Here is a 14,938-nt window from a genome sequence, read left to right on the forward strand (position 1 = left end):
CCCAGCTGGCACCTAATGCTACTTCTCCTGTACATACTTCTCAAACTCAGCCTCCAAGCTTGAGATTTTAGCTGAAGCCATGCATGCCCTCCTACCAGGAAACTCCTACACAGCCTGCAAAACCCTACTTTCCAGTGCCCCCTCCAACCCTGCCCTGCTCAACCTTCCCAGCAGGGCAATCTCACCTGCCCTTACCTGCCCCCACAGTCACAGGCATTCATTAAGCACCTACTGTATGCAAAATCTCAGCAAATGGCAAACCTAGCCCCTCTCAGGGTCACCTGGTCTACCATCAAAAGAACAAGCCAGGTGGGGGCACCAAAGCTCTGTGCTGTCTCACCTCAGGGGACTCCTCTGGTGCTGGTGGCTGTCCTCCACTGTCATCGAGGTGACTCAGAGGCACCATCTCTGTAAAATGTGGGAGAAGCCTCAAATGGGGTTTCTGAGCCCGGCCCCTCCACCAGTCAGAGACTTCCTGAGGCCTCCAGGGCTCATCTTGGAATGGGGAGAGAGTGCTTCCCCTGACCAGCTCCCATGATTCTGTCGTTGAGTCCCTACTGCGTCCAGATTTCGGTCAAATCCAGGAGGCTGGACTGAGCAGTGACTGAGGAACCTTCTAGACGGGCCAGTGGGAAGCCCAGGTTCTGCTTGCTCCGGCTATCTTGAAGCCTGGCTCCAAGTCTCGGGGCCGTGAATACCCCGCTGTGACGCAGGCCCTCTAGGTGGTGGCTGACATGCTCCTCAGCTCAGGGCAGGGCCCGGGGGAGCCCCCTTAGTTTCCAGCCTCAGCTGGAGTTTAGCAGGGGCAGTCTTGAGTGAGAGTGAGCGGCTGGTGAACATCAATGGTGATGGAGACCATGAAGACAGTGTCTCGTGGTCACAGAGCAAGGCTGAGACGGGGCAGCACAGCCTCGGGTGAGTGAGGCCCGGGGCTGGATGCAGCCCCTCACGCTCTCAGAGGGCCCCATGCGGCGCTGGGCTGGTGATCTGCACTCAGCCTCAGCTGCCACCTGTCTGCCTGACCACTTCCCATTTTTCCTGTCACCAGGCCCCCCCCCGGCCACAGCCCCGCCTGTGGAGCACAGCCTCGGCCAGACAGCTAGTCTGAGCATGATCTGGCCTTGGGCACGCCTGGGCCTGAATCCAGCTCAACAGCACAGAGCCTCAGTCTCTGCAACTTCAAATGGGACAATGGCAGCCTGATCCCCGTGGGTGCCGGCCACTGCGGCTGGGTCCTGCTGACCCCGTTGCCCCTTCCTCAGCCATACCCCTTCCTTACTGCTCTTCCAAAAGGCCAGACGCACACCCATCTCACGACCTCTGCCTTCACGGTTCCCCTGCCTGGTTCACGTCCTCTCTCCCCCAAATCTGCACCCGGTCGCTTCTCCATCCTCCAGGCCCCAGTTTGAATATAATCTTTCCCCAGAGCTCCCCTGACCACCCTGAACCACCAGGCCAGGTTCAAGTTCAATGCCTCCCCCAGCACCATGTCTTCTTCCCTGTCCTGACTGTTTGGGGGAGGTTCCTGGCCGTTTCAGTTGTGCCCGTGGATTGCCCTGTCTGCCTCCATGTCCCACTTCCCGGGCCACAGTCAGAGGAAATTGGGAGAGTGCTTTGGAATTCAAGTGAGTGCCACTGCTCACGGTGGTTCCCTGGCACCCTGGCCCAACTCGATTTAGCATTTGAGGACGCTGAGGCTCCAAGGCAGGGCAGGTCACGGGGTCCAACTTGTGGCCACCTTACCCTGGAATCCTGGGCAGCTTACCCAAAATGTGCCCTGCAGGTAGCTGAGGACAGGGCCAAACAGAGGGGAAGGACAGTGTGGTGCACTCTGGAGCCACACGGGCACAGGCTGGAACCCTGGCTCCTCCCCACTCTCACCCCAGTTTCCTCTTTTGGCCCCGCCCCCACTCCAGCTCACCCTGGAGCGGATCCTTAGCCAGGCCCAGCTGCCCAATGATGTACTGTGGCAGGTCAGTCTTGATGCCCTGGCCCTCTCGGGCCTGGCCCTCGGCAGCCTCCAGCAGGTGGTAAAACTCCTCCGGGTCAAACTCCTGGGGATGCAGAGGGATTGGTCAATCGAAGCCTGGTCCCACCTTCAGGCCTTTGCACACCCCCCTCCCTCCATCTGAAGCATTCTACCAGTGGCTCCGACTTGTCCCCGGGATCCTAGCTCCTGGTGCCTCTTCTGGGAAGCCCACCCGAGTCTGGCGGCCCCTGGTGTTTCTCACAAAGCCCTACATGATGGGGACTGCCACTTTTTAATCTCAGGACTGCTGAGGGCCTGGTCTGAGCCTTGCATCCAGCCATGTGCCAAGACACTCACCAGACACTCGAGGAGCCTCGCTGGCCGCGAAATGATGATCAGCAGCTTCCGGACGAGCTGGACAATGAAGCCAACTTCCTCACTGTCTGAGCGCTCGTGGGCCTGGGAGCAGATGGGTGGTAGCATCATACACCAGCCCCTGTTCCCGCCCTGCCCTGCCCGGGGACCCCAAAATCCTGTACCCACTCCCTCCACCACCCCACCCCCACGCACATCCTGCAGCAGCCGCTCCAGCTTCTCCTGCATCTCCAGGAAGTAGCGGGAGGTGACAAGCGCCTCTCCAGACTTGGCCAGGCAGTCACGGGCCAGCTCGATGATTTGGTGGTGGATGAAACCCAGGACACCGTCAGCCAGTGCCAGCCGGGCGCCGGGCGAGAAGGCGGCCAGGAACTCCTGCAGACGGCCCTCCATCTGTGCTGTGGCCTGGGCAGAAGTGGGGGGTGGGGGGGAGATGGGGTGACCTGGTCATTTGGACGGGGCCTGGGAGCAATGTGTGCAGATGGGGGCGGGAGAGAGAGATGTGACGATGGGGTCCAAGGATCGCAGGGGAAGAAGCGATGTGCACAGACGTGAGAGGGGGCGGGGGGCAGAGTGACAGGGAAAAACAGAAACGAAGAGATGGGGGAGGGACACAACCAAGAGGACAGCGCGGGCCATGGAGGGACAGCAACAGGGAGCGGAGCTGGGGCTGGTCCGGCCACCAGGTGCTGCCCACCTTGGGGAATCTCTCCCGGTACACATGATTCATCATTACGATCTCATTGTCGAAGGTCCCTGTGGTGCGTCCAGGGCTGAAGGAGGGGACAACTGGCTTAAGACATGGGACCCAAAACACAGCCCAGGGAAGGGTGGCTGAGCCAGGACTGAGCTCTACCCAGGGCTAGAGGCCAGGCTTGGGCGGGGTCAGGACTGGAGGTGGAGGAGGAGCTGCGCCCAGGGAAGGGCTGGGGCTGGGGCTGGGGTCAGAGGTGGAGGCCCACCTGAGGCTGCGGGAGCGGGGGCGGAGGCGAGGTGAGCGGTGGCCGCCCTCCTCATCAGCCACACTGTCTGAGCTGCGGAAATGCTTGGACAGGAAGCAGAGTTCGTCCGGCGTCGGCTGGAAAGGAAGCTGGTGGAGGCGCTCCCGAGAGGATGAGCTCGACTGGCAGGAAGGGGTATCAGGGCCACGCGTTCACGGTCAGCTCCACAGCCAGGACCCCAGCATTATCCTAACTCTCAAGGCCCAGCTATCCATAGGTCATCATGGTAACTCTCCTGCCTCTCTCCTGTGCATCCTTCAAAACTCCAGCTTTGATGTCCCTTCCTCCAGGAAGCCCTCACTGCTTCCTTGGCAACTCCAAGACCCCCTCTGACCAGACCTTCCCTGACCACACAAGGAGGCAGATATCTGTGTATACCCGAACAGGAGCCCTTTGGGCCAAGGCTGGGTCCTTTCAGGGACCCCCACATCGCTCAAAATGGAGCACAGAGGGGGGAAGCCAGGATGTTTTACTGACTAGACAACTACTCAACACCTTAAAAAAACCAAAACAAAACAAAGATGTGTCTCCCCCACCCCCAACCTGGCACTCCCTGCTCTGCCTGCCGAGGCGGGACTGTGGGTACCGAGACAGTGGAGCTGGGCGTGTTGGTTCCATAGCCAGAAGACGGGAGCGATGCGAGGGACCATCTTCTGCCGTCAGCCCTGGGGAGGAGAAGGAGAAGTTGGAAGGGAGGCATGGCCCCTGCAGTTTCTGGGGACCAAGGGCAGGCACTGTGGCTGGCAGATCCTGGCCCCGCCGGAGGAAGGACCTTCTGCAAAGGCCAAGAACAGGAATACAGGGTGAGCAAGTCCACTGCTTTCCTCCTTGTTCTCCAGACGCGTCCTCCGGGAAGTCCTCCCTGATGCCAGCTGCCATCAAAGCTGCTCTCTGAGTTGCAGCTGCTAGGGTACATGCTGGCCACTCCCACCAGCCTGAGGATGCCCTGAGGGCCAAAGTCCAGCCTCCCATTCCTCAGCCCCCCAGGGGAGGGCATGGCACCCAGCAGGAACGCAATAAACGTTGCTGACTGAGTAAGCGGCATTTAAATAAATGCCTGGCACACAACAGCTCCTCCGCCAGCTCTTGTTAGGTGAATTAATAACTTTCAGTGAGTGAGAGATTCCTGGACCAGGCCATGCCACCCCCGCCCCCACCCCCTCCCCAAGGGCTCCTAGAAATTACCTGTCTGTGCGTGCGATGTGGCTGTAGGAGGTCGTGCATGCATGCATTTGCCAGGGGAGGGAGCCAAAGGGGGGACCACCGCAGGGCAGAGGCCAGGGGAGGGGGAAAAGGCTGATGAGGAGGCAGGTCCAGCCACCAAGAGCAGGCCCCTGCCTGGCCCCTTGCCCGTGGTATCAGCCACCATCCCCCAAAACTGGCAACCACTCACCTCCGTGCAAAAGGGAAGTTGATGGCAGAGGCAGCTGAGAAATTCCGAGGACTATCTAGGGGGCTGCTGCCTGCTGAGGAGGAGGTGGGGAAACTGAGTCAGCGGGAGTGGAAACAGGAAACCTCCACTCCCCGCTTGCCCCCCCACTCACCTGTTGGGATGGACAGTGGAGACAGGGGCCGGGAAAGGGTGGGTGAGGGCGTTCCTACCACCAGGCTCTTGCGGTTCCCACTGCGGCAGCTATTGGGGGAGGTGGGGATAAAGTCAGACCTGGGCCTCCTGGCTCAGAGAACCACAAGCCCAACTGGGAGCCCATGGGCAGCAGCTTTGGGGGCATGACCGTGCCCTCTCTGCTCCCCAGATGGACTCCATGGCCCTGAGTTCAGCCCAGGAGCCCCTGGCCCTGCTTCTCCAGCTTCTGCGTTCACAACCCCACTCCCAGAGCCTTGCCAGGAACACTGGCAAACAAGACAGAGGGTGAAGAGGACCCTGGAACCCCCAGAGCGGTTGAGGCAGATCCCCTACTCCGTATTAAGCATCTCTTCCCAGGACCACTGTTTCAACCTCCTGGCCAATCCCCTCCCCTGACACCCCCCTAAAACGCCAACGTGACCCTTGGAAACCCTAAAGCCGGCAACATGCACAGTTGCATCTTGTTCTGCCAAACTTTGGCCCACGTGTTTTCCTCCCTTCATCCCAGCTCCTTCCTGGCCACCAGATCCCTTGCCCAGTTTCTCCCACCTGGGCCCTGGCCCCAACCCCCGCCCTGGCATAGGGAAGTTGCGAGCAACATGGTTCCCCCCTCCAACTCTGGCAGTCGCCTGGCAACGGCTCTGCTCGCCCGACAAGTGCATCAGCCCACGCAGCCAGAGCTGCCAACGCAGCCTGGCCTCGGCAGAACTGCGTAGAGAGGGAGAGATGAAATGCTGGGGCCTCGCGGGGCCAGGAACGGTGTTCCAGGCAGAGGCACAATGCAGGCCAAGGAGGGCGAGGTCAGCAACCCACTCAGGAGACTAAATGCACAGGGCGGAGGGGCTCAGCCTACCCACTGCTCTACTTGCCACTGCCCCCTCTGAGCCTCAGTTTCCCCATCTGTACACCTTGCAAGGTACACACACAGTACTCAGCTTTGGGCTTGGTGCATGGTGAGAGAGAAGGCAATGACTTGCCAGGGAAATCACCAGCATCCACCAATACCAATAAGCCTAGAGGAGGGAGAGACCGGCTACACCCATTTCCCAGCCCAGAAAACTGAGGCCACGGATGTCACCAGCCACAGAGATTGTCCTCTAGTTTGAGGCGCAGAAGCAAAAGTGAAACCCACAGGTTCCTGCAAAACTTCCTGTCAACCCCCCACCCCAACACACACACACACACACACTCCACAGCCCACATCCTCTTCCATCTCCTCACCGGACTCTTCATTCCGACGCATCATTTTTCACTTCCAAAAGCATTTGGGAAAAACACTTGGCCTCTTCCCTCTTGCTCTTAGGCAGGGCCTTCTCAAAAACAGCTACATCTGAGCTCTCCAAGGGGAACTGGGCATCCTCTGTTCAATTCCTGAGCATCTATTGAGCACCAACTATTTGCTCAGCCCTTCCTGGAGAAGGCGCAGGACCCCAAGAAGCTGCCTAGTTTTTCAAGAATCACCTTTGCGGTTCAACAGAGAGTGAGAAGTATGTCAGAAAAGAGGGGCCTGAGGTCAGTTTCTGGCACTTGATCCCTGAGGTGCCCATGAGCTTTCTGCGGCTCCCCGGGTTCTGGAAGAAGGGCCTGAACCATGAACTAGGCATTCAAGGTCCTTCAGCTGCTGGTCCCATTCCTCAGCCTTTGCCTGTGTTCCCCCTGGGAATGCCTAGACCAAGCACTGGTGAGGCACTTAAGCACAGCGAGGTTAAGGAACTGCCTGAGGTCTCATATCCTGACACTGGCTGAGCTGGAACTTCCACACAGGTCCAGCAGGGCTCACAGCCCTCACTTAGCTTCTCTGCTTTTCAGAAGGAGAAACTGAGACTCCACTTTGCTCTGTATAGAACAACGTGATTTTTCACCCCCCTGATAACCGACATGCACACCAGCCTCCTGCAGCAAATATTTACTTCTGAACCAACATTTCCGCTGTCTGGGCCCCAAGGACCAAACAGCCTCAGTTTTTCCAAGAAGCTCCTCCCCAGGTCTGGCCAGAGGACTGACCCAGGTTCGAATCCCGATTCAGTCCCAAATCCCTACAGCCTCTGTCACCACCTGAGCTGACCCTGGCGGACGGACACTCCAATCTGGGTAAGGAGCGGTGAGAGGAGGGTACCTGGGACCCCAGGGGATACCTAGATCCCAAAGCATCCTCCCACTTCCCCCTATCGCCGCACACAGTGGCCCTCGCCACGCTGCCGAGACGCACTTTCGGCATCTCGTGTCTGCTCGGTCGGCCGCCGCGCCACTCAGTAGGTCCGCGCGAAGCCCCCTACCTCTTGGAGCGCTGCAGCAACGCTCCCTTAGCCAGGCGGCTCCGGTGGCCGGGCGCCGCCACTGCCGTCCAGTAGCTGGGGTCGGACATGCTTCTTCCCTTTGTGCCGCCGCCGCCGCTAGAGGCCCGAGAGGCACGGGGGCGCAACCAGCGGCGGCGGGGCGCGAACCTTCACAGTGGAATCTGCTCCCGGAGCCCCACGGTGAGGGGCGGGGGGCGCGCCGCGGGGCCGGGGGTACGGGGAAAGGAGGAAGCGCGCGCCCGGGAGCGAGGCCGGGAACCCCGCCCAGGACCGCGCGGGGGCGGGGCCTGGCCTGGCTGGGAGGGGTGAGCGACGCGGAAGCAAGGCCGGCGGACTCGCGTGCTGGCGAGTGGGCGTGGTGTTGCCATGGCCGCGGGCGGAGGGGCGGGACGTTGCCAGGGCCGCGGGCGGAGGGGCGGGACATTGCCAGGCGGCTGGGGCGGGGCGTTGGCGGTACCTGGATGCAGGGCCTTGGAACTTGGCTCTCTTCCAGCAAAATGTAAATACCTCTTCTCCCTCTACCCATTCCCTAGGCATTAAGCCCTTCGGGAGTGTGGCACTCAGACCCAACCAGTGGCCAGGTTCAGCTCATGCTACCACGCCCACGCTGGCTTTACTCCTTGGAATGCCTTTCCTGTCTGGCAAAATCCAGTGTCCCCCTCGTCCAGGAAGACTTCTCTTGTGTCTGTCCAGCTCTGTCTTTCCCTGGCTTGAGATTCTTTGTCCCAGCATCTTCCAATAGTGGAGGTGTTTAGCAAATTGAGTCAGAGCACCTGATATGCTCTTCTTGTCTGTATGACAGGAAAGGCCATCAGCCTGGCTACTATCAGGAATCAGACACCTGATTTGACTTGTCAAGCCTCAGTATTCTCAACTGTAAAATGGGAGGAATATGGGGCTGACATGAAGATTACTCTGTGTCTCCAAGAGTGCTTGGTAAGCATTTGATAAATGTTAGCATTAGATAAACTTCCAGGCCTCTGTTTCCCCATCTACACAGGTCTGTTTGTGAAAATGCAATAAAAGAGCTGACTCATTGGAAAAGACCCTGATGCTGGGATAGGGCCAAAGGAGAAGGGGGCAGCAGAGGATGAGATGGTTACAGACCATCACCAACTCAACTGGACATGGATTTGAGCAAACTCTGGGAGACAGTGGAGGACAGAGGAGCCTGGTGGACTACAGTCCATGAGGTCCCAAAGAGTCGGGCAGGATTTAGCGACTGAATAACAATGAAATCAGAGGCACGGAAAGTGCCTGGTACAGAGCTGGGGCACAGATCGTCTTCATTATGTAACGCGTCACACAGTAGACTGTGGGTTAATGCTTCCTCCTTTCATGGCAGCCCCCCCAGGAAACCAGGGACAGTGTCACCCTGAAGGTAAGCCCTCCACAGGCCATACAGCACTTTGGGAACTAGCCCAGGCGGGACTGACCTGGAGCCTGACCCCACATCTGAGAAAACCGAGGCATATAGAGGGCGCTGCTGCCTGGTACATAGCCCTAACCCTGCGCACCCATCGTGCCACTGATCTTGCTTCTCAAGTCTCTCTCAGACTCCCCACCTTGCTCCCTCCAAGCCCGGTGTCACCTTCGGGTGGCCCAGATTTTGCTGAGTGTCTCCCCAGGCCCTCCAGACTGAGGCTCAAACAACACATACCTAGCCACTCGTTCACTCAAAAGAACACCCTTTGTACTGGACATTGGGGATGCAGGACACAAATAGTCCCTGCAGCCAGGGTCCCCAGTCTGGTAGGGGAGGCCGAGAAGAGACAGGAAACAATTACGTGAACCAGTTACTTCCTGAAGTCAAGGAAGGCAAAGAACTGGGGTAACACTGGCGAAGGACAACTTTAGCCTCTCTGAAGTGACACTGAGAAGGCAGCGGCGCCAGCCATGGAGAAAAGGCATCTCAGGCAGAGAGCACAGCTCATGCAAAGGCTCTGAGGCAGGGCTGAGAGGAAGACACCAGCAAGACTCTCCATACAGGCCTTGTGGGCTGCAGGGAGATGGCAGTTTTACTGCAGGGGCAACAGGGAGCCTTGGAGGATGTGTGAGCAGAGGAAGGGTGTGATCCGGACTATTGCAAATCAGCCTCCCTCGTGTCTGCCATGGGGAACAGGAGCTGTTGGGGCAGGAGTGGAAGGTGGCAGGAGGCTAGTGAGGGGCTGTAACAGGGTCTGGGAGGGGGATACTAAGGGTTGGACCAGGGTGAGGCTGTAGAGTGAAGTGGGTAAATTCTGGTTGTATTCTGAGGCTAAAGAAGAGGTGCTGTTAAGGGGTGAGATGAAGAGATGAGGATAAGAGAGGTCACTCAGGATCCTCAGGTATTTAGCCAGAGCCACGTACAGGAAACAGAGCCTCCTGCCTGGGAGGAATTCGAGGTCCCATAGGTCTAGGAACCCAAGTGGGGATGAAGTCATGGTCTCAAGCACCATACGCTAACACGCTGTATCCACAAGCTCCCCCCTCCCCACCACACGTGCCAGGGACACTTCTGCACACAGCTAGAAAAGGAGCTGCCCATCGTTCCCAGCCTGCACTGCCTGCCTGCCTCCCATTACGCCCACGAGGCTGGCATCCCCAGCAGCTGCTTCTCCCACGCCCATCTGGCCTCCGTTTCCTCCTCTGCAGACCAGGCTACAGCTGGCAATCCAGGGGACCCATGGCCATGGCAAAGACCTCCTGTGAAAGGCTGGCTGAGCCAGTAATCTCCAGCACCAGCCCACTGCCCACCAGATCAAGGTCCTCCCCTGCTCACACACCCTCCACGGCTCCTCATTTTACAGCAAATCCACACTCCTGGATTAATCCCTTTCCTAGAGCTCGGATCCTAGCTTTGTGCCTAGGGCTTTGCCTCTCTCTGCCTGTGCCAGTAACTGTGTAAACAGGAAAGCCCTTGGTGGACATACAGACCCCCATTCCTGACCCCACATCAGTCGGACCATTGTAGCCCCTTCCACCTGCCCAAGAGCTGTCCACACCCCTCCAAGCCCCATACCTTGCGGGGTTCCCAGTACTCTCAGCAGAAAATCCAAAATCTTCCTGTCCTTGGTGTTCAAGGCCAGAGGGAACCCTCCTCCTCCTGTTCCTTCCAAGCAGGAACAGCCTCTTTGTTGTCCCCTTGGCCATATGGACCCAACTCAAGACCCCTTCTCTTCAATCTGCTCCCTGCATCCCAACACGGGTGGGGCCCTCCCAGCCACTTCCTATTTGTGCTCCAAGCATTAACTGAGCACCTGCTGTCTACCAGGCTGTGCCTGAGGCTATAGGATGACCAGGACAGATGAAGTCAGGTCCTCAAGGGGCTCCCATACCTTTGGGTGAAAAAAAACAACCCAATAATCACACAGGAAAACACAGAGGGACTTCCCTGGTGGTCCAATGGTTGAGAATCTGCCATCTAATGTAGGGGACACGGGTTCGATCCCTGCTTGGGGAACTGGGATCCCACATGTTGCGGGGCAACTGACCCCACCCCAACTACTGAGCTTACATCCTGAGCCCAAGTACCACAGCTAGAGAGAAACCTATGCACCGCAACGAAAGATCCCGCATGCATCAACCAGGAGCCTGAGGGCTGTAACTAAGGCCCACCACGTCACACTCATGGTGGGGTCAGGATGCACAACACGAGTGGAAGTGGGGCTTGGGGCCCTTACGGTGGGGCAGGGGCGGGGAGGGTTGGTCAGGAAAGGCTTCCTATCTGAGAGCTTGACGGAGACTTGACAGATGAATAAAGGAGTAACTAGAGAAAATGGAGCTCTAAGCAGAGGAGGGGACAGCAAATGCAAAGGCCCTGAGGCTGGACCAGCTTGTACTCTGGCCGTCCAGGAAGCCACAGGAGTAGTCAGGTGAGCTCCAGAATGAGACGGATGGGCGGGGGTGGAGGGGTACATCACTGTGTTCACCTAACACTTTCCTATTTACACAGTTACTGGCACACCGTGGGCTGGACCCATAGGGCTTTGGAGGCTGAGGGGACAAGTGTGGGCTTATTCTTAAAGTGCTCAGAGCAGAGGAGACCGGGACCCAGTTCTTTGCCTGGCCCAAGGCAATGTGGCTCTGCTGCCCCCTGGTGGTGAAAAAGGGGACCAGTGGACTCAGCTTGGGCCCCAAGCTCTCTGCCTCCATTTCCTCCTGGTAAAACTGGCTCATCTGCTTTCAAGAGGTCCCTCCCCTCATCCGGTCCTCACCTGGGGTTGAGGCCAAAGACTCAAGAGTCAGATCTGGCCTGATACTCTCTCCCAAGGTGCCCCTGGACAACACACTCAGAGGTCCTAAACTGCAATCGCCTCCTCTGCTAAACAGGAGGCAACACCATCTCTGCCTTCCACTGAGGCACCCCAGCCTGGTCCAGGCCACACCGTCTCCTACCTGGATGTTGCCCTAGCCACTTCCCTGCCTCCGTCACCTCCATTCCTATCTCCTGTCCCCAGCCAACCTTTCTCTCCCCAAGGTGGCCACAGAGGCTTTAAAATCTTGGTCCTGAGGCTTCCCCAGTGGTCTAGTTGTTAAGACTGGGTGCTTCTACTGCAGGGGGTGTGGGTTAGATCCCTGGTTGGGGAACTAAGACCCCATATAGTGCGGGGAGCGTGGCCATAAATAAAAAAATTATAAAAAGTCTCGGTCCAGCCTCAGGACCTCTGCATGTGCACGTCTCTCTGTTTGGCGCCTTCCTTCCCCTAGCTCTGCTCAGGCCTTGGCTCAGACACCATATTCAGAGGTCTCCCTCTGAATGCGTCTTGTTTGCCCATCCCCTTGTTCATTGCCTACTGCCTGAGAACTGACTGAGAGCCCCACGAGGAAGAAACTATGCTCCTCTGGTTCACAGATATGCCCTTAGCACCTGGCACACAGTAGATGCCCAGCACCTTGTGTGGGCTCCAAGGTGTTCTCTCTTCTCTCCATTAAAGGCCCAGGGAAAGAGTCTGAGCAGCTCATATATACTAAGGTGTAAATGGTTAACAGGCCATCAAATTCTAGACATCACTGACCTGTACCTCTGTCACCTCCCTAAATTTTGCCCAAGCTGTGCAAGGAGCCCATTATAACCCTGATGTTCTTTCCTGTACAGGGGCAAGAGCCTGAGACGCCCACTTCTCCAGTTACAAAGGGTAGTTCAAACTCTTAACAGACTCTGATGGCAAAGTTTGTCCGGACACTTAGCCCCCAGACATACTGGACCAGGAGAACTGATGTCTCCTCTCCGAACCTCAGTTTCTTCAGTTTCCTCTGCTCGGAAATGGGATCAGAAAGGGCGCTCCTCTCCCAAGGTTGTGGAGGGGAAAGAAGGCATTTGGTAGAGAGCTGGTGCCCAGTCAAGCTGGTTCTTTTCCCCCTATACCACTCTGCCTGGTTAAGTTCAGTGCCGGGGCTCCAATAATGGATTCTCAGCCTTAGGGGTGAGTGAGTGTGTGAGTGAGTGTGTGTGTGTACATTCAGAGGGAGGAGTTTTCAGGCCAGCTTCAGCTGGGTCACAGCCCAGGAGGCCAGGCCAATTCATCAAGGCCCTGAACAGGCTGGGAACCCAGCACCTGTCTCGAGGAAGTCCCTGGGCAACAGCTCAAGTTCTGGCCTTGCCCTGGCCATCTGCCAGATGGGGGACCTGCTGGCTCTGACTGAATATGGAATTTTCCCATCATGGTCCGCGTGTGGATCACAGTGTCATTTTATGGAGGGGTAAACTGAGGCCCAGAGAGTCCATGTCACCAGCCCACAGTACCTTGGGGGAGGGAGCTGGATCTGGGCGGCTTCCAAGTCTCTGGGATGCCAGGGCAATGTCCATGCCCTGCCCGCGTGCACGGTCACTTACCTCCAGGGGTGCAGGCCCAGCGAGGGGCTGCAGGGGCTGCAGGGGCTGCTGGGACTCAGCAAGGACGGGCTCTGGCTGCTTGGAGACAGACTGCAAAGAAAGAGGCTGGGGACGGTGAACCTGGCAACGGCCCCTGCGTGTGGCTGGAGACGGGACCAGGGCGTGGTTCCCTTAGGGAGAAGGGGCCTGAGGCTGGGCATACTGGGTCTACCGTAGGCCACGAGGGCGGGGCCAGATCGATGACCCGGGAGGGCTCCCCGGAGGCGGTGGTGCGATTCGGGGCGACTTGAACAGAGACGCGGAGGAAGGGTGGTTGTCACCCTGCCCCTCTTCCCCTCCCTCTCCCCTTCCAGGGTCAAGCACTCACTCGAGGGTCAGCGCCGGGATGTGCAGCTTGTCCCTGCGGGACTTCATGCCGAGGCCGCGTCTATGCGACAGCGACCGAGTACTGACGCCCCCTTCGTGGCCGCCCTGATCTTGTCGCAATCGGACGGACAGACACAGGACGCCAGGACAGCACGCCTAGCAGGCGAGGCGGACGCGGAGTGGGGGCTGGGCTGCGGGGGGCGGGGAGGGCGGGCTCTCTCCGCCCAGGGGCGGGGCTCCGAGCCCTGCACCTACGCGCAGGCCCAGCCTAGCAGGAAAGATCGGATTGCGGGAGGCAGGAGGCATCCGTGCCACCTTCTCCCAGGAAGGGCCGGCGAGGGTGCCGGGCTTCGAGTCACTGAGCTGCACAGTCGGAAAGGAAGGGCGGTCACTGCCTTCTCAACTGGTTTCATTGCTCCATCAGCTGGCCCCGCCCCTTTCCGGCTGAGACCGGGCGCTCGCCCAGCCCCGCCCTCGAAGGGGGGGCGTCTCTTGACCCGGGATGGAGCGTGTCCCGCCCCTATTTTCCCACTGGCCACCGCCGCAGGGGCTCAGCCCCACGTCCCTAGCCACCCGTCGCCGGTGTCAGCATCTCCCGGCACACCGGAGGCCCCGACCACGCCTCCGGGACTTTGCTTCCCTGGGTTCCCTTTGCCAGGACCGTCATCGCCCTCATTCATATCCGAATTCAGCCCCATCAGCCTCCCTAATACAAGTGGACCTCCGGCGTTCCGAGCCCCAGCCTCCCTCCTGCCCAGCCCAGACTCCCGAAAGTCTGGGGTTGTCTGTGTCTGGCCGCAGCCCCCTAGAAATCCTGGTTAGAACGAGTCAGGCACACCGCAGGTGGCTAAGAGTAGACAGCCTTCAGGGAGTGTTTGTCCCGGTCCTAAGCCGTGGTCCCGGACTTTGCCCTCTGCAGTTTGGACTGATTCACCGCCCACCACCCCGCCCCCAGCCTGGGCAAAGGCTGGGGTCAGTGCCGGCCTTCCGGATGGAGTCCAAGCCCCGCCCCTAATGGAGCCCGCAGGTCCCTCCCCACCTGCTGCACTACCCTCCGTCCAACAAGAGAGGGTCTGGACTTGGGGGCTACTCTGACACCAGCCCCACCACCAGACTTCAAACTCTCATCCAGCCCCCAGGATCTACCCCTTTTCCTCTCTCTCCACTCCGGTCTCCATGCTGTTTCTCCAATACTAAGCAGGTTTGCAACTCAGGACCTTCGACCATGCGGTTCTCTCTACCTGGAGTGCTGTTCCCCCTACCCTTTCCCCTGGCCTCTCTACCTCCTCTTCTAGATCTAATCTCAAATGTCACTTCCTCTAAAGCCACCCTCCAGCCTCCTCTGTCTGCCTCTAATCTCTCCCCTGTATAACATCACTTCCCAGGTGGCACAGTGGTAAAGTATCCGCCTGCCAATGCAAGAGACCAAGAGACAAGGGGTTCAATCGCTGGGTCAGGAAGATCCCCTGGAGGAGGAAATGGCAACCCGCTCCAGGATTCTTGCCTGAAAAATCCCATGGACAGAGGAAG

The 14,938-nt window shown here is 58.6% G+C and overlaps 1 protein-coding gene across 17 annotated transcripts in view; it reads right to left on the reverse strand.

Annotated features, from left to right (window-relative positions):
- MAST3 (microtubule associated serine/threonine kinase 3) overlaps positions 1-14,938 on the reverse strand; it is a 41,351-nt gene that overhangs the window by 18,808 nt on the left and 7,605 nt on the right. Inside the window, exons 1-12 of one of the 17 annotated variants that reach the window (XM_069589052.1) lie at positions 13,410-13,781; positions 13,043-13,132; positions 4,890-4,978; positions 4,739-4,808; positions 4,531-4,551; positions 3,932-4,010; positions 3,307-3,467; positions 3,042-3,117; positions 2,540-2,749; positions 2,327-2,428; positions 1,922-2,054; positions 341-408 (exon numbers count right to left, since the gene is read on the reverse strand). In XM_069589052.1, coding sequence (XP_069445153.1) covers positions 341-408; positions 1,922-2,054; positions 2,327-2,428; positions 2,540-2,749; positions 3,042-3,117; positions 3,307-3,467; positions 3,932-4,010; positions 4,531-4,551; positions 4,739-4,808; positions 4,890-4,978; positions 13,043-13,132; positions 13,410-13,456 — 1,146 coding nt within the window. In that variant the 5' untranslated portion in view covers positions 13,457-13,781. Of the gene's footprint in view, positions 1-340; positions 409-1,921; positions 2,055-2,326; positions 2,429-2,539; positions 2,750-3,041; positions 3,118-3,306; positions 3,468-3,931; positions 4,463-4,530; positions 4,552-4,738; positions 4,812-4,889; positions 4,979-7,206; positions 7,504-13,042; positions 13,258-13,409; positions 13,792-14,938 lie in introns of those variants that run through there. The other 16 variants (XM_069589051.1, XM_069589054.1, XM_069589053.1 and 13 more) reach the window with 16 other exon arrangements.

The sequence above is a fragment of the Ovis canadensis genome, chromosome 5 (assembly GCF_042477335.2).
Source record: "Ovis canadensis isolate MfBH-ARS-UI-01 breed Bighorn chromosome 5, ARS-UI_OviCan_v2, whole genome shotgun sequence".
Taxonomy (NCBI): Eukaryota; Metazoa; Chordata; class Mammalia; order Artiodactyla; family Bovidae; genus Ovis; species Ovis canadensis.